Consider the following 19,089-nt stretch of genomic DNA (forward strand, 5'->3'; position numbering starts at 1 on the left):
TAACTAAGGTATGGCTGGGAACCAAAAAGAAGCATTATTGAAGTCAGGTATTAGCAGATTTGGAATAGTCACAGGAACATCTTGATGCATGGAGATCTGGCTGAGCTGCCAGTTCTGGGAAGGACAGATAACACCATAGGAAAGGAGACAGTCAGAGCATTTCCTGTTACAAACCTTATTTTGCCTTAAAGGTAAGTAGTCTAAAACACACAATTAAATGTGCCCATGGACCTGAGTACTATGAAAAATTACCTTTCCTATACTGTGAGTTTAGGTCACATTTGGTATATTTTATCTAATTCAGGGAAAAGGAACACAGGAATTCTCAGAAAAACATGAAGAAAGGCAACAGGTCGCAGAGTTGTGCAGGACATAAACTATTGTATACAGCAAAGAACATGACCTTCTCACTAGACACATTCTTAATCAGAACATCCAGACCACTCTTACTTACTATTGGGCATGGTTCACAGCTTAATTTTTCACATGACAGAGTATATCTCCGAGATGTTGACTGGAAGGAGCAGAGACACGTTGTGCATTGATCCACCATCAGGCGTCTCCATGGCTGAAACATTAGAATCAGTTTGTAAGTCAGTGACTGTGGCTTCAGCAAAACTCAAATAAATGAGCAGTTCTATCTAGATTAAATTTCTTGCACTGCAATTCTTTACAAGAGAAGACAGAAAAATGATGCCCTAGCTTTCCAGAGACCCACATTTTTGTATCTGTGATTCTACAGCTAGAAGCATAGCACAAGGCTATTTTTTAAGTAGGTCCTTTAGAATTCCTTAATATGCAGAACAGCATTGGCATTTCTTATTTCATTGCTTACAAAGCTAGCAAGTGGGAACAGAATCCTTGAAAGTGATGTAGAAGATTTTGTTACGATCTATCCTGACTATATGTTGGGGTGTTGCCAACAGTTCATTTTCCCAAATGTAGTTAATTGGTTTGCCAACAAGTTTTTGTTCTTCAGCCATCACAACCCACAGATCTCAAGCAGAAATTAATTCTACTGTTTTTGTAATAATAATGTTTGGAATCTCTAGAAACCTAAAAGCTTAAAATTGAGAAAGGAGAAACAGAAATATAATTGCTGAGTGAAGAACTGGACTTGTCCATCAGTGGCTGCGCTGGCACACAATTCAAATTCTCTTGAGTTCTTCCCCAGCACTTTGTTTTCTGGATCTCATCACCTTTTCAATGCAAGCAAAAATGGCATTTAAAATATAGAGAAAAAATGCCAGGCTATTAAATGAGAAACAAGGATGTGGATCCTAGCACTGAAAGGAATTCTAAATACAAAGTCTTTTCTGCTTCGCAAGTGCACAGCCTTTCAACTCCAAAACCAGAAACAATTATGGATGAAGGGACAAAAGTGGAGGAGTCTACTCCAGATTTTCAGAAAGAACTTCTAAACCCTAACAAATAAGGTAAACACTGAATATTGCTAGATTATAAAAGCTTTGAGTTGTGTTTCAAAAGTCAAAGGAATGTCACTGTTGACTTTATTTGGAAGAGGAATTTCTCGTTCTCCATATGATACATATCCTTAAATCCCTTTTTTTCCCCTTGTTCCACACTAATAAATTGTATGGAATAAATAGACCAAAACAAAGAAACCAGCCAGAGTAGCAGTGTAAAAGTAAGGTGTTAATGAATAGTTCAGAGCCAACATATACACTGAAGGACAAATGCTCTGATTGAAGAATTTTAATTAAATTCCTACTCTGCACCCCAGCACAGTAGAGGTCCTTAGGCCTTAGTGCTTGTCTATAAAGCATCAGCAATAACGCTGACTTTTTTTTTCTTGTTTTGTGGAGGTTTAGAAAAAATGATCTGGCACATCAACATGATGGAGGTGGTAAAACCAGTAGGAAAATCCCTGTCTTTAACAACTCAGCTTGAGACCTCAACATGGACACTTCATCTTTCTTGGTTTAACCTTTTATTGTGAATATCAGGTCATTAATCTGAAGGGTTAAAAAACCTGAGTGGATGAAGGCATGAGGGCACACTCATAACATTTTCTTACGGGAGAGGGACAAATAGCAAACATCATATGGAGCTCCATACTTCTTGTTTACTAACTGTTCAGACACCGGAGTGATAGTCTAGTGCAGACTACGTGGCCTCAAAAGGGCCTTCAATCCATTGTCACTAGTACTGATCTACTGGTTAGTAGCTCCACACACCCATCTCCATGGACATAAAAAAAGCCTTGCAAATCTGGGAGATGTCTTCTTCATGTTGACCTACTTCAAAATAGTAAACTGAAGAAAACCCCAACCTATCATAAATATACTTTATTCAGGCCCTCTAGAGCTAAATGCTGTCACAGAATGCCTCAGTAGTTCTAGGCTTTCACATCATAAAGGGCCTAGAAATCCACAATTGATACTATACAATTGATATCCTCACTGGATCTTTTAGTAGTTCTAACTTTCCCATGAAATACAAAAAAAAAAAAAAAAAAAAAGAAAAAAAGAAAACAGATACATTTGAGTTTATCCTATGTTCACTGTTCCAGGCAGGAACACAGGACTTGCTAGACATGCTGAAACAAAATTCTCACACACAAGTGCCTTCAGCTTTTGAGGGAAGGTCTTACCTTGATCCAAAGTCTGCACTGCAGCTTAGTTCTATGATATTTACTCAATGTATTTAGGGATCCATATGCAAATTGCTTTAACAATGGCTTTCTGTGAACACAGCTTAGCATAACAGAACTGAATGAAATATTGGATTGATATATCTTTTCCCCTTTATATAATATACCTATCGTGTTTTCTTGGCTAACTTAGAGTGAATTGTCAACATCTGCTAACACAGCATTAGTCGGTGCAACAAAAATAACCTGCAAAAAGACCAAATCTACTCAGATCTCCTTCGAAAATGCCACTCAGTAAAAGCCTGGGAAAACAGATGAGTGATACAGTTAATCCTTTTGGTAAATACAGCCACCTGCTTGGAAGTCTGCAGTTAAAGCCCACAGCATTGTTAAGAACAGCAGAGTGAATGCAATACAGCAAATTACTGGAATATAATATTGGTAACCAGATACAAGACAAAAATGTAAGGGGATTAAGGACACAGTCAGTTAACAGAGCTGCAGTAAAAGACACAAAACTTGGAACCATTCAGTGAATGAGTTAATGGAGCAAAGTTTTCCCTTGATATAAAATGAAACTTGAAACCTATTCTTAAAGGACCCAGAATAAAGGTTTTGAAATCCAGGAAGTATAAACTTCTGTGGACACATCTTCCTTCCTGAGCAGTATTCTGGAACAGTCATTGAAGTAGAGAATACTGCAAGACAAAGCTGTAGTAATGCCAGCTGCTCAAAAGCTTTCAGACCTATAGTAAGCCATTGAATGAAGATAGTTTAATTGAAAATAAAAGTCAATTAATTTAAGATAACTTCTAATATATGGTCTAATTATTTTTTTTTAATATCAAAATGGCCAGTTTATTTAGAAATGTTCCAAGATTACATCTCCACTCAAGTTTCACACTCTCCATCCTGAGAAAATATTTTGGTAACTACACTGTTGAATGCAAACATCAGTAATGCCTGACATTTGCAGCAGCAAGAGTAAAGTAGTAACGTAACAGCTGGGGTCTACCTACACCCTCAAAATCTTACACAGGCAGTGTTTGATAAAATGACCAATTGTCAAGAAGAGCAAAACCACATTTTGAAAGCTGTATTGGGAGAAAAAGAAAAGAGAGAGAAGGAAAAAAAAAGAAGAAAAACATTTTAAAGACACTTTTATGTAGCCAGATAACAAGTAAGAATAAGTCAAAATGTATATTTTTGTGTTAGTTGAAACATTTTATGAATTCATTCCAAATTAGGAGAATTTTATGAAGATAGGCATTTTTTTCAGTTTTGTAGAAGCTGAAATATTTCAGCTCATCAAAACACAGATACTTCTCATTTTGCCTTCAACATGAAATTTTATTTCAAAATTTGCTTATGCTTCATTTTAAAGTATCTTAAACACTTTAATAGACTTCTTGTGAAAAATCAGGTAAACATTTTGTTGGAAAAGAAAAAACAACATACTACTGGAAAGATGCAATGTAATCCAGAAAAATAAATATATACTATGTATGTATATATTTATACATATATAAAATATATTAGACATATGAGCATATATGCATTTCCTATATAACAGAATGTCTGTGAAGCTATCAACTACTATACTTCTTGTCATTTTTTACAAGTAGTCTTCATAAAATACCACAACTACTTTTGACAACATACTACAGAGCAGACAAATGGAGGACTCAATGAGAGTTTACTGCTAAAAAAAACCCTCTCCCTGTATTCTAACAAGAAAAGCACAGTTATTCCTTGAATTTAATTCTACAGGGAAGCAATCCCAACACAGAACAATGAATGCTTGATGACAGACTTTTAGCTCTCACAAACTGATAAACTTCTGCCTATCAACTATGGGGAAAAAAATTAATCAAAACCAAAGAAATAGATGGAGACAGGTTCTCTCTGCCATACTTCAGAAGTCCAAAAACATTTGGGTAAACTTACCTTCTAAATAAATGAAAAAGCCAGACACTCATTGACAATTGAGGAATACATAGGTTAAAAGTTAGGTTAAATGACTAAAGAGGACCTTGTTTCCCTGGGGGATGATGAGAATATTTAGAGCTCTTTGACACCAGAGGTGCTGCCAGAATATGGATTTAAGGAAACAATGGACAATTGACAGAGCTCTCCAAAGATGAATTCGGCATAAATGAGATCAGATGCTTAACTCCCATCATTCCCACTGTCATGGGCTGGGTTAAACATGTCTTAATCTATCCATTAAATATGCAGTTGAGGAAAAAATTTCCTCTGAGGGCATATGAGCAGGGATTTTGACAGAGGACAGAGGTCAGACAGTGAGGAAGCTTAGCTTTCCTGTTCCTGTTAATAGCCAAGGAGGGATACCCCTCCCTCCACACAGGTGGAGCAAGAGTCTCCTTCCTTTTTTAATCTGCCTTATCCTCTAGGTAGAATACGGGAAGTTTTTGCTTCCCCGAAGTGGGCAAGGATCATTTTTGAGATTATCCCTTGCAGATAAGTTTCCTGTGTGTTTGGTAGCCTGCAAGTCATTACACAAGACAGATTACCAGTTTCTGAGCACTCCTCATAAGCATCCTTTCAAGATAAGGAAGCATTACTGTCCCCATTTTACAAAGATACTCATCGTCATGTAGGGAGACTGTGGCAGGGTCATGAACTGGACATACATGTATGGAGTCACTGCTTTTACCCCAAGGTCTCATTTGCAGAGGTTTTTTCTGAACAAAGCTGCCCTGTATATATGTGTGTGTGCCCATATATATGTGTGTGTGTGTCTGTGTGTGCCCATATATATATGTGTGTGGGGGGGTGTGTGTGCCCATATAGATATATATGTGTGTGTGTTTGTGTGCCCATATATGTGTGTATTCTGACAAGTTTGTGTTTTTCAAAAGCTCATTCACATACTTAAATATCTTACCATCACAGCAAATAAAAGGAATCATGTCTTACCCCAATAATAGTACTGTTCAAAAGACAACCATTCAGGGGTACTGAAAAAGAAGATAATATTCCATTTAGCATTACCATTATCATGACATTGCCAAGAATTAATACACCACAGGTCAGAGTTCCAACTGAGGACATTTAAATCCAGTTTCACTATAAAGAGGCATAATTGAACCCTCTTACATTATAACTTAAAAGCTAGATATATCTCTTGCTGAGTTGGCTTTAACAAGTACATGGCAAAATACAAATTTTCCCCTCCAAGCCTCACACTCTCAGAAGATGCACTTAGGTTTTCTGCAAGGTACAATGCCTATTCCCCCTCCTCCTCCCACTTCAGCTCCTCACCCCATGGCTGCATATATATTTTTCAAGTAAATATAACTGTGAGTCTTCCCAGACTGAGAACAATTAGGCAAGTTTGATTTTTTTGACCTAGGTCTATGCTAGGAAATGACCGCCGCCACAATCCTCACATACGTGCAGAAGACAGCATGGCTGCATGCAGACTCCTTGTTCATAGCAGGCACTGGGGAGAGTGTTGAAGACCTCTTTTAAATGCTAACAATGCAGGACAGAGCTGCAGAAACATAGCCTGGTTCGTGTCTCTGAAGCAATGCAAAATCGCTTCAACAGTAAGTAGTTTAAGAGGAGACAGTGAACATCAGTTGGAAAGAGAAAGTAATAGCAGCAGGTGCTATTGTACTCAATGTATAAGTTACATAGGAGCTTTTCAAGTAGTACTATACTTGCATAACATGCACTTTTGAAATTGCTGTTGAGAAAGAGGAGATCAACACATGAGATGATTCATTCTCTAGCAATTCCCTTTGTCATACACAAAACCTTACCACATCTGCAGGAAGGACAGCAGTCTATTATTTGGTCACAACGTAGTTCAGTTCCCTCTGGACAGTCAGGCACATCCATTTGAGAGCAAGAACGATTCTTTTGTCGCACAAAAACCTCATTGTTCACTTGGACACACTCATTGATAACACAATTGTTGAAGGGGGATAGCCACTCTGTGCCGACCTGATAGGAAATTGCAAAAGGATTAAATATGGACAGGAAGATTCATGCCACTGGATAGAGGAAAGACAACCACAGCCAACATGCTGGTTTGCAAATAAAGCATGTTAACTGTGCCAGGAACACTCTGTCACTCAACACCTCTCTACACAACTACCTTGCCACCACAAGTTTAAAAGAGTCTGCTGCTTGCTTTGTAGGGTATAGAAGTTATAGGAGTATCCTTAAGGTGAAAAATATAGCAGCAGGAGAAATAACATGTGAAGAAGAAAAAGTACTTGCAACTAGATTTAAAATCTACATTTGTTACCCAGCAGCTGGTTGCACTGCATCGTTCCATAGCTGTGCTGTCCCTCTCTCTGCTGGAACCTGCTGCACCTCAGCTCTATTGAGCCCAGAGGAGGCTTTGGCAACAGGCTCTAGACCTGAAAACACTTGAAAGTGTAAAAGAGACTGGATCCTGCTGGTAGTCCTACTGATAATAATCACCCATGGGTCAGGCAAGGCAGGGGGTCAAGTGCTGTTTTGGAAAGAGGCATCACCACAGGCCAGAAAGAAGATGCTGTTACAGTTTAGCGCTGGGAAGAGCTGGTCACTGCCTTGAAGCTGTGTGCCTCCATTGTTAATGCTCTCTGAACACACATCAAAGCAAAAGTGAGAATCACAGAATTGTAGGGGTTGGAAGGGACCTCGAGAGATCATCAAGTCCAACCTCCAAATCAGATCCCCAACTCCAGTAAACAGCTTTGCTCAGAAAATTAGGGAATACTTTTATGTCAATTGTTAATGATTTAGTTCTTTGTTAATGATAAAGAGTTGACAGATGACACAGCAAGAAAGAGGCAGCAGAGCGTAAGGATCTATTACTCCATTAATACAACAGAAATCAGAAAGACATTGTGGGACATTAAAACAGGCCTTCTGAAGGCTTGTTCTAAGAAGCAGAGAATAATATTGATCCACATTAAGAAATGCCCTTGATAAAATCATGGAAGAGGCAAGCTGCAAAATGATACATCAATATTTTTTAAATGATGGCATCAGGCTGCCTTTGCAGAAGCCATTAAAAAGTTAACGTTAAATATGTGAATGTGAGATGTAGACGAAAGTCCAGGCACATTATAAAAAACACCTTGGAAAGAAAAAAAATGGGGAAGAGGTCTACTCTTTTAAACATATTTGACTTGCTGTTCCTGCCTTTGTTGAATCAAAAACTCTGCATAGGATTAAGCAATTAAATGCTAGTGGGGCAGGCAAAGGCTTGCCAAGAGTGGTTGAGTTAGGGACAGAATAAACTGAATAGCCTGAAGGAATTGAAATCAGACATGCAACAATCATCTTTAGCAACAAGATAATAATTTCTTGCTTCTATTCCCATTTGTTTCCTGGTATTTCAATACGTATTCAAACAGGATATCCGATTTGTATTCAAATAGGATATCTTATTTGAATAGGACTGTGAAATTCAAGCAATCTGCTACCCCATCTATCTGCTGTCCATAGAGCAGTATAAATTAATTGGGATGCCTTAAACAAAGAGCTTACAACCAGAGAAATATCATGTCACGTTAACATTTTTGTAAAGTATCATTTGTGAAACTGCTAATTTTACATGAATATGGTCTATCCTTTGAGCCAAAAAGGGTGGGGAGGGTTTGCTTGTTAGAGCAAAGTCAGTCACATGCCCCAAAAACTACTTGTTTTCAGTGTTGCTTGATGTATGGAAGAAATTACTCTTATCTCCTTCACTTCCTTCTGTGGAACACAAAATCATTCCAGGGCACTTTTGCCAGCAGAGAAAGCATCCACCTCACCTCATGCAAACGAGGATCTGCATCACCTCGAGACCAGAACAGCTGCTCCTCACAGGCAATCTTCTGGCACCTCCCACAGCATTCCCCTTCTTGGACAACATACTTGTAACCCTGCAGGAGAAAAGAAAAAGACTGATTGATCCATGAATAGGAGACAAATTAGAAGATTAATCCTCAAAGGAAATACTGGAATAAATGTTTAATGTTAGCAACTCCTTATGGATAGGGATGTTTAAAAACAGAACTGTAGGACCACTCACTGCTATGGCAAAACAAACAAGCGCTCCACGCAGCTCAGCATCTTGTTAAAAAGTTAACATTATCCATCAGAAAAGAAAAATTAAAATGCATGCAATATTAGGAGCAAAATTATCCCATTAGTTCCTGCTTAATATATATTTTGAAGATATATTCACTTCTGCTATATGTACTACATCCAGGTACTATCCTTGCTCAGGTCACACCAACTAATGGGCCTTGTGAAGATACCAGCTTCTCTAGTGTGGTATAGAGCACCCCTTCACCCCTTCTTGGAATACAGAGATGCTGGTGGTGCCAGGAAAAAAGACAGACAGAGAAAGAAATACCAAGTCACCCAGAAACACCTTCCTTTTTGCTAGGATCTGCTGGAGTATGTAATAGCACAAAGATTTGCCACAAAACAGACAAGAAAAATTACATAAACAGGCAGAAATGGAAAGGGTAAAGGTAAAAGAAAAGCGCTTTCAGGCGACACTGAGCAATTTCACAGCATTAAGGAGCAAGCCATTTCCAAAGGCTACTTTATTGTATGTCAGCAGTTTCTTTTATGCATCAGCAAATTGTAAAGAACAAGTCTTTCCAAGAATATGGCTCTACAGAGGAGTGCAAAAGAAAGGAGTGAGAAGATGTGAGGAACTTTGCAGCTGCCAAGGTCAGTGCATAAGGAGGGGGAGGAGGCGTTCCAGGTGCCAGAGCAGAGATTCCCCTGCAGCCCGTGGAGAAGACTAAGGTGAAGCAGCCTATCCCCCTGTAGCCCACGGAAGATGATGGGGAGTGGAGAACTCCACGCTGGAGCAGTTGGAGACTCATGAGGGACGTTGTGACCTGGTGGGAAGCCTGCACTGGAGCAGAGTCCTGATAGACAGAACCTGCAGCCTATGGAGAAAGGAGCTCATGCTCACTGCTGGCAGGACTTGTGATCCTGTGAGGAACCACACTGAAGCAGTCTGTTTCTGAAGGTCTGCACCCCATGGAGACCATGCTGAGGCAGTTCATGAAGAACTGAAGCCCCCGTGGGAAGGACTTATGTTGGAAAAGTTGGTGGCAGACTGTCTCCTGTGAGAGGGACCCATGTGAGGAGTCCTCCCCCTGAGGAGGGAAGAGCAGCAGAGACAGGGTGCGATGAACAGACCACAACCTCCATTCCCCATCCCCCTGTGCAGCTGGGGGAAAGAAGTAAAGAAATCATGAATAAAGTTGAGCCTAGAAGAAGGAAGGGGCAGAAGGAAGTGTTTAAAGATGTGGTTTTATTTCTCATTGTCCTATTGTGATTTGATTGTATATAATTAAACTAATTTACCCAAGTCAAGTCTGTTTTGCCGATGATGGTAATTGGTGAGTGATTTCTCCCTGTCCTTGTCAGGACCCATGCCTTCTGCTATTTTTTTCTCTCCCCTGCCCAGCTGAGGAGGGCAGTAATAGGGTGGCTTTGGTGGGCACCTGGCATCCAGCCTGAGTCAGCCCACCACACCAACTGTCACAGATCCTCCACAGCATGAGAAATATTTTACCATCAAGAAAAACCCCACCTTTTGTATCTCATGCCAGGGAAATTTGATCCCACGGGAATAAAGAAAGCTTTATTTTTATGTCTAATTCTAAAGGTGGTAATGTTTAAGGTTACATTTAAGAAAAGGAAAAGGCAGAGCATGCAGTATCCATCTCTTCTTTCATTATTTTTCATTTTCTAGCATGTAGACACTAGCATATAAACATACTAGTGTTTGTCATGGCTTGTTCAAGGATTCACTTATAGTCAATATTCTACTTGTCCCCTGCTTTTTCTGGACTGGGTCCACTGCTTTATTCCTCTTCCACAACTTCCTTTTTTTTTTTTTAAGCTTTTTTTTCTTCCTAAACATAAGAGTTCAAAACCAGGGAATTAAAATTCAGAAGCAGCCCTCAGTAAGTGTCTGACCACCCGTCACACAGAGAGGCAGATCACAGTCTATTGGATTGAAAAAATCCACATGTCTGGGGACACAGGGTGACACAAGGCATCCCTCGCATTTGAACAGGTGTACATGGCTTACTTGGGAGTGATAATCAGCAGCTGAGCAGGAGAACCTGACCAGAGCTCAGTTATGCTGCCACAAGTGCAGAGATGAAGCTGATCTCCCATGCAGAGGATAAAAGTGTACAGATTAAGACATTCTACACGGGGGGCAGGGGGGAAGTTCTGAGTGCTTTTGAACTTTCAAGATTGGCTTGTGACAAACAAAAGAGGAACACAGATTAATTCAGTAGCATTCAGCACATTTTGGTTTCATTGCCTACTCAAGGCTACCAGCAGGACCTGCACAGGTTATGGCTTGGCATATTTACGCATTCTCTCTTTCATGCTAGTGCTGCTCATGGAGACATTGCCACCTGTGTTAAGGCTTTGGATGAAAATCTTTGTCTGCTGCCTTTTGACCAACAAAGCAGGAAAAATGGACAAAGATTATTCTGCAACGTAGTATTTTTAAGACGGCTCCAGTATTTGCCTTTTACATATTGAGATGATAGTACCTAGACAGTACCTGAAGGAACCAAAGAGAATGAAACTGGCAACAGCAGACTGAGAAAAAAATAGTAGATGGACATAAATCAACTTGAAATGCTGAAAGCAAAATCTTCTCTGAAAACGAATCAGCACAATTCTAGAGATTTCCCTGGAGCTGCACTCATTCACCCCAGGTGAGGACTAAATTCTATATTTGCAAGTCTCTAACACATTAACGTATCATTTCCTAATTTCCATAATGAACTATACTTTAAAAATTCAAGCACTGTTAGAAATTACCTCCATAAGACTTTCATAGTTTTTTCATGAGACCCTGCACATTTAATACTCAAACAACAGTCTTCCTTTTACATTAATTTCTTTGACCTCCTTAATATATGCTGTTAAGCCATGTACATGCTACTTCAAAGGAAAAAAACCTTTTGAAATATTGGAGACCGGAGATTAAAGTCACAGCTTTTGTAGTCAGTATCTATTAGAACCATCATTCACTATGCCTTTGCATGTAGGGTGCCAATGTTCTTTATTTCAATTTAATTATTCAAGAGGCTTCAAAATCTAAGCTAATTAATTTACATACTCCAAATGGCTTTGTCTTAAACACTTATCCCAAAAAAATGATGCTTCCTTCTTGTTACAATCATCTAGTACTTCAAATGACCCAATACTTTGTAAGCGATATAGAGTGCAATTTAAAGTACCTTACTCCGTGAATACTGTCAGAAATTAAGCAAATCAAATGCTCCCTTCGCGTTTGTGTAAATACTGACTTTAAGGTGTTTTAAAAGCTCTTATCCATTTTACCAGCTTGATTCTCAGAAGGGATGCAGTCCGGCGTACTCAGAGAAGTGATTTCCGTAGAAGCTCCAGGAGGGAGATACCACTCCTCCTTGTGGCACATGCAATAACTGCAGCAATTATCTGCCGGCTTTTTCAAAACTTTGGTAAGAGAAAAAGGTAGGACAGACTAATGGAGGGACTATGTCAGGTAAAGCAGCAAATTGGCATGTGGTTTGCGAGAATTCTGTACTTGCTGTTAACCCCCTCAGAGAACTCTGGGATTGGTTCATTTACATGACACATCCACTCTTTTTCCATAGCATTTCTTGACATTCTAAAGCTACAAATGCTATTTCAATTTGATTTTGTCATGCTCAGAACAGTGCCACCACTAATTCACCAAGTGGAAGCAGCTACTACATGTTATATGTTTTCTCTTTTTGTGTGGCTAGAAAAAGAAACTGTAAACTTTTCATGTAAATCAGGTGACACATTGACAATGCTACTGTATGCATCAATATCCATGAGCAGCAGCGAGTTTGAACATCATCTTAGGAATGATCCATGATTAAAATATGCCTATAATAATACAACTTTTGATGCCATCTAATCTGGACTGAAAAAATAACCTCTAAGGCCAATTCTTCTGCAGTCCTTGACATGGATATCCCCTGGAGCAGGTATAAAAGCAAATAAAAAAAAAAAATCTGAGCTATCCAGGTTCTCCAACAGTTACAGTTTGGGTTGTACAACTTGAAATTAAACTACTAAAGGCACAGAAGAAATAGCAGATTCACAAAAATAACTGCCATGGTTTCCATCAAGGCAAATTATTGATGGAGTTATGGCTAGGAGCCAAAAGCTGACCAGACACTTTAGATCTAATATTTCATAATAATTGCCATAGTAGAAATACATCTCTTCTACAAATGGAAATGAAGGGAATCTCTTGCAATGGCTGAAAGCTCTCACATCTATCCAAGTTTTTCTCTGCACTGGGCATCCTCAAGCTTTCCACCAAATTCTGCACTTGCAGAAAGAGTATTAGTTTGGTCTGTTTGTTTGTTTTTAATGGATTGTTTTTTCACTCTGGTCCTAGGGAACTATGCAGCGTTTAAGACAGAACAGAGAAATATTATTCAAAAAAGTTTGCATTTTGTTCACACCTTCTCAAGTGCATATATATATGCATATATATATATATATATATATCTGTCCAGACTTGTTCAGATACAGAGGCTGTAAGTTAAATGATACTGAAATAGCATGGTATTAAGTAATTTAAAATTCTTTGAAAGCCAAGGGCCAATTAGCTTAATAGATTTCAGAACAGAGAATTGCTTTTCAGATATTGGTTTGCTTAACTGAAACATTCATAGTCAAATTTCAGTGATGATTAACTGTTTTAAAATACATATCAGTGTAAATTCAAATGAGAATTTAAAGCAAGTCGGGTGATGGAGTATTTCTATAACAGTGTTAACTCAGCCAGGAGGTGCTGCACATATGTGCTTTATGCCCAAGATCACACACATTATTAATGATGCCTTTCAGAAAGTAAAAAGAACACCTCTAACTTCTCATAGCTGTGTATATGTTTGCTAATAAAGAGCTTTGTTTTCTTCCAAATGTAACAGAACAAAAGCAAGGAGGAAGAAGAAATACCATGGTTTGATTTTTCTTAGACTCTGATCTGAATGCATCCACACAAGTTGGATTCATTCCAAAAAAGAAAAAAAAAAAAACAGACTACTTAAAACCTGTTAAAGGGTTTAGGAAGAACAGTGGGAAACAAGCTGCAAAGATTTAGAGACTGGGTGGAGGACGGGAATGTGCTTGAGACATTTGTTTGGAGATCCACTGTATTTCCAGCAAGAAAAGAAAAAAAACTACCCCTGAGGCAGAAAAAAAAGCAAGTGAATCTTGTTTGACGCACAGCACTAGAAAACCCAGACATCACAGTAGCATCCCAGTCAGCACAGTGAATCAAACACAGAAGCAGCAGCTGCCCCTCTTCGTTCTCTTAGTTAAAGGGTTTTGCAGTTATTGCTGTAGCATGCTCTCCTTCACATTTCCCACTGACAGATTCCAGCTGGTCACCTGTGACGACACTGGGGCATTCTGTTGAGTCACAGGCCAACATGCAGACTTGTATCAGCTATTACTGTACCACTGAAAGCACTGATGTCACAACACACATTTGGAAACACTTGCTGCTTGGCCAACTGTTTGAATTGTGTGAGGCCTAATGCAATATATAGCCCAATATAAACATTTAAAAGGCAATTCTGAGTAACTCATTTGAATTTGTAGATAGTGTACGCAAAGACCAGGGACTAAGAAGTAGCTCCTTCAAGTCAGATGTGGGTTTTTGTCTTGAGTGGAATTGGCTGATAACCATCAAGAACAATTTTAAGTAACCCATGTATATACCAAAAGCTTTACCAAGAGGCAAAATGTATTTGTGGTAGCCTCTGATGTTTGCAGCACAATTTCCCTGGACACAGGACATTCGGTAAGGCATGTGGGAAGTCAGCAAGTAGCTGAGCTGAGTAACCTCTTCTGCCATCTGCTTTTCTCTGCAGACCCAAGCTCTGTATTTCCACTGTCCTCACTGACCAACCCATGCATGCTAACTTCATGAAGCAAGGACATGGCAATGCTCAGTGATGATGGGTACAAGGTGTTAGATAACAGAGAAAAATGCAACTCCAGGGCATCAGGTTTTTCAGTGATTTTTTTACCTACTTATTCTCCACATTTAGTTAAGGTGAGGAATGCTACGGATGTAAATTGTGTAGTTTAAAGGAAGCATGAAAAACCATTTTGAACTTTTGTTTGCACATACTAAGTTTTGGTCAAAGTCTTCCAACCTACAACACTGGCAAGTGCTGCTGACTTTTAACAAGTTCATTTGACCTTTCTAGAATTCTTCTACCAACATTTTGTACCAAGTATCTCTCTCTGCCTGCTTGACCAGCTATGTCAATATAACAAAACAGCTCATACCTCCTTTTCAGGCTTCCAAAAGTAGACCACATACTTTTATAGCATGTAGCAGATGTTTGAGCATAATAAAGGCCACAGCATGTGGCATTATTACTGCTACAATGAGCAGAGTGGAGAGTGGCACAATAGACAGATCTGAAATGTTCTCTTCAAAAGTGAACTTCAGCTAGAACAGTCATTTGAAATTGAACTTCACAAATCATGAATACTTATTGTATGAGTAGTACAAGTGATAGACATTTCAGGATGCAGTTCTCCTTTTACTGAAATATAAAATATACTTGTCACAGATTTCCTTGGCAGTCGGATATGATCCTAAAACAATAACCCTAAAATAAAGTCAGTAATGCTCAATTCCCAAGATAATTTGTTGCTAGAACACTTATTCTCTATTTTTCTCTGGTTTCTCTGAACATGCAGGTTTAAAAGTAATCATTTCAGATCCCCACCAGGGCTCTGCTGACTAATGTATTGGTTTAAATGTTACTCACCCGAGAGCAGAACATGTTACATGTTTTGTCATGACACTCCATCATCTGAAGTCCTGTAACTTCATCCTTCATAGTAGTGCAAGAGCATTTCCTGCAACCATCTTCCCACGTCTTCCCAACAGGGTAGACTATGTTGTTGTGTACACACACCTATTGAATGCAAGGATAGAGAGAGATGAAAGAGCACTCTGCTGCTGTAAGGGCACACTGCTGGCTCCAAAAGGCTGGTTTTTTTTAAAGATGTGAAACCTACCAAAAGTTTTATGGAATATTTTGAACCCAAGAGAAATGCTACAGGTCTTAAAGTTGTGGCTACACATTTGAGGACAGGAAAGTAAGTGCAACCAAAGTTACTGCTTTATAAAGAATAAATTACAGAATTTTATCTGCAGTCAGGGAAATTGCCTATGGTCTAACTCAGTTTCCCTGGAAGTATAATGTCATCCAATATTTAGAGATAATAAACAGTGCATCCTGTAGAAGGAGCAACGTAATCAAAAGTTCTTCCAACTAAACCAGACCATCTGAAAAAATCCTGCTTTGAGCTACAAGCATCCGTTTTCTTGTATCCTTAGGCCATCATAGGTACCACAAAAGTAGCCCCATCTCTTATACTACACTTCCTAGCAGTAATTTTACAGCATGTTATTAAAGAGATGAACATCATTTACTTTTATCGATATAGAAAGTAACTTACAGAGTCACTTATGCAAGGTCATGAACTACTTAGCAACAGAAAATAAAGGCTAGATCTCCTGAGCTGCAAGACAGCATAACCCTTTGTTAAGCTCTTCAGTAAGTTTGCTTCAATTAAAGAGTTACACTGCCCTGCGACCTTTTCCTCTAAGCAACCTTATCTTAAAGGTTAATGCAATATAACAATTTAATAAAGGGTTGGCAAAATGAGGAAAAATATATCTCAGTGGAACTTTAATAAAGTCTAGTATTAACACGTGAAAAATTTAAAAGCGATAATATAGTTCATATAAGATACAATGCCTCCTCAGCAGAGGCAAAGGTAAATCAATGGGCAGGAGGAGTTCAGGTGTAAAGTGTTCCAAATATTTCAATAAAGTTAGCACAGGACTGAAAGAATATATAGCAACTCTACTGATCCAAAAGCATATACCTCTGGTATACAGAAACAAGTTAAAAATTTTAAAATACTTCTGAAATACCTTTATATATATATATACACACATATACATATATATACACACGTAACTTCAAGGTTATTCAGGCATTAGGAATATATAAAATCATCTGATGATCTCAAAGTCACAAAAAATAGGTTGGTTATGTCAGAGTAAATGACTGCAATAAAACAAGCAACACAGTTACCCAAGTGTATTTCTCTCAGACACATACAAATTGTAAATGTTGTGGCATCATTATGCAGTCATCAGTTTGCAAGCTTATTAATATCTAGCTACACACTGACTTTGGTGCCATCACTCTGTATACAAAAGATGTTCTCATCTGTGGAAATCACACTTTGTTCCCCTTACCGTGCCTGGAACACAGGTGGTAGAGATGCAGCCACAGTCATTGGTGAGATATCTGGATAGATATCCCAGAGGACAGTTCACCGTTGAGTTAGTGCAGCTGCAGGTACACTCATATTTATCACAGCACTCGGTGTTCGTAACAGTCAGCTCCCGATGCGGTGGGCAGGAAGGTCTTGGAACTAAGCTGCATGCTTCTCTGTTACAAGCTAGCAGAAAAAAGGTAGGTATCGTGTCAGGCACACAGCAGCTCAGAGTGCAATGAGTGAACGAGGCAGTTCTCTGGCAGCAAGGCACTAATTTGCTACTGCAAACTGCTACAAAGCTACTTAAAGAGTAAGAAATGATGCAGATATAAAAGACCAGGTCAAAAATTGTTCTGCAGGTTCAGGAAAAATTCCTACACTGCCAAAAAGTCTTGTATCCCATGCAGTCAAAAAGATTTATAAAATAAGCATAAGGGTCAGAGCACACACATCCAAGAGCAAAGTGTTTCTCTTTTACTTAATTCAAAAGCTTATTCAGAAAGCGCCAACAATACCCTGCTTCCAAGTCTGTGAAATCATAACATTTCCTCTGGCTCCAAAGTTAAACCTTTCAGAGCGAAAAAATAATGTCTAAAGGAAGTTGTAAGTGTTGCTCAAATGCAGTGCTCTAGTGTTGCTCCCTGCTAAAAGAATAAAATTAAAAAATCTTACCACATGTATAATTTGGTCTGCATTCTCCAGGGTTGGTCAGAGCAAGTTGCAAGCCAAACTCACAGGAAGGGACAGGAGGCAAGTCACAGGAAACCAGATCACAGACTAAGAAGAGAAATTAAGAGTGTTTAAGAACACGCCTGACTAGTTAGGCCTCAGGAAAATACACACAAACACATGCACATTCCCATCAACCATTTTTCCCCACACTCAATTGCTATCCTAAAATATGAAGTAAGTTAGAGTTCAACAGGTCAGACTTCATTTTCAAAATAGCTTAAGGACCAGTTCAAGTTTGGGTTATGAGGATTAAGGTTCTACAGTTATATTTAATGTGTAAATATAGCCAATGCAAAAATAGATAGTTGAAAAAAAGACCATTCTAATTTCATTTAGACAAAAAAACAAATTGCCTGCTCCCTTCCTCATCTCTAACAGAAAGTCAAGTTTAAGCTGAATTGAGACACACATCCTCAGGAGTTGTTTATTTTTTCAGATGGATGGTTGTACAGTCATTCAGTGGTTTAAAAAACAGAGTAATGCATAAAATAAAAACACAGATTGTGTCCCTTTGAAGCATTTTGAAAAATGTGTACACTAAGAGTTTATGAAAACCTACCACATTCATACTCAGGACAGCACTGGCCAGGATCCCTGCGCAGACGAGGGACTTCACAGGGACCACACTGAACAGCTGGAGTAAGAAGAAAACATCCATAAACCAAAGTTTGGATAAGAACAAGAAAAACTAAGTAACAAAAACATTAATTAAAGTCCAAGCATACTTAGAGCTAAATGAATTTACGTTTGGCAGTAGGGCAAGGTCGGACGGAACAGTTTACTTTCTTCTGATCAAGACACGTGCAGATCTTGCAAGGCTCATTAGTGGGAATCCATGTCTCCATGGGCTGCACAGAAAAAAACACACACAAAACAAAACAAAAACAACAACAAGAAAACAACAGGTTGTTAGAAAGAAATCAATTATTCTGGTCCCTGGCATGTTGGCGATGGGAATGGGTGAGGTTGAGCAACATTAATTTAGAAAACCAGGCAGCTATATGCAGAGTATATGGTTGGTTTCTCTGTTAACAGTGAAGAACCTAAAGAGACATATAATTCTAAAATTACCGTAGTGTACCAGTTTAGCAAAAGATGTAAAGAATGCAAAAATGAGGGGAGGAATTACTATTGTTTTAAGCATGAAAAATGCTTAGATGTTATAAATGCAATTGCAGTCTATTGTGAGTGAGTGGACTCATGCAACTTCACATCATGATTGGATGTTCAGTGGTAATAACAGAAACAATTATATTTTGGGAAATACTTAGAAGTGGCAGCTTTCCCAAATTAGTAGCACAGAAAAAGAGAGAAACAGACAGTGCATATTTTTTATTAACAGTATGCAGGGTGTCATCACTTCACAGAGGACTGTGGACTAG

The 19,089-nt window shown here is 38.8% G+C and overlaps 1 protein-coding gene across 1 annotated transcript in view; it reads right to left on the reverse strand.

The window, feature by feature from the left end:
- VWF (von Willebrand factor) overlaps positions 1-19,089 on the reverse strand; it is a 138,317-nt gene that overhangs the window by 12,170 nt on the left and 107,058 nt on the right. The window contains exons 39-47 of the mRNA XM_084270626.1: positions 18,453-18,555; positions 18,267-18,341; positions 17,648-17,752; positions 16,953-17,158; positions 15,445-15,594; positions 8,398-8,508; positions 6,403-6,586; positions 5,555-5,595; positions 455-568 (exon numbers count right to left, since the gene is read on the reverse strand). Coding sequence (XP_084126752.1) covers positions 455-568; positions 5,555-5,595; positions 6,403-6,586; positions 8,398-8,508; positions 15,445-15,594; positions 16,953-17,158; positions 17,648-17,752; positions 18,267-18,341; positions 18,453-18,555 — 1,089 coding nt within the window. The remainder of the gene's footprint in view (positions 1-454; positions 569-5,554; positions 5,596-6,402; positions 6,587-8,397; positions 8,509-15,444; positions 15,595-16,952; positions 17,159-17,647; positions 17,753-18,266; positions 18,342-18,452; positions 18,556-19,089) is intronic.

Source organism: Gallinula chloropus (genome assembly GCF_964237585.1).
Source record: "Gallinula chloropus genome assembly, chromosome: 1".
Lineage (NCBI taxonomy): Eukaryota > Metazoa > Chordata > Aves > Gruiformes > Rallidae > Gallinula > Gallinula chloropus.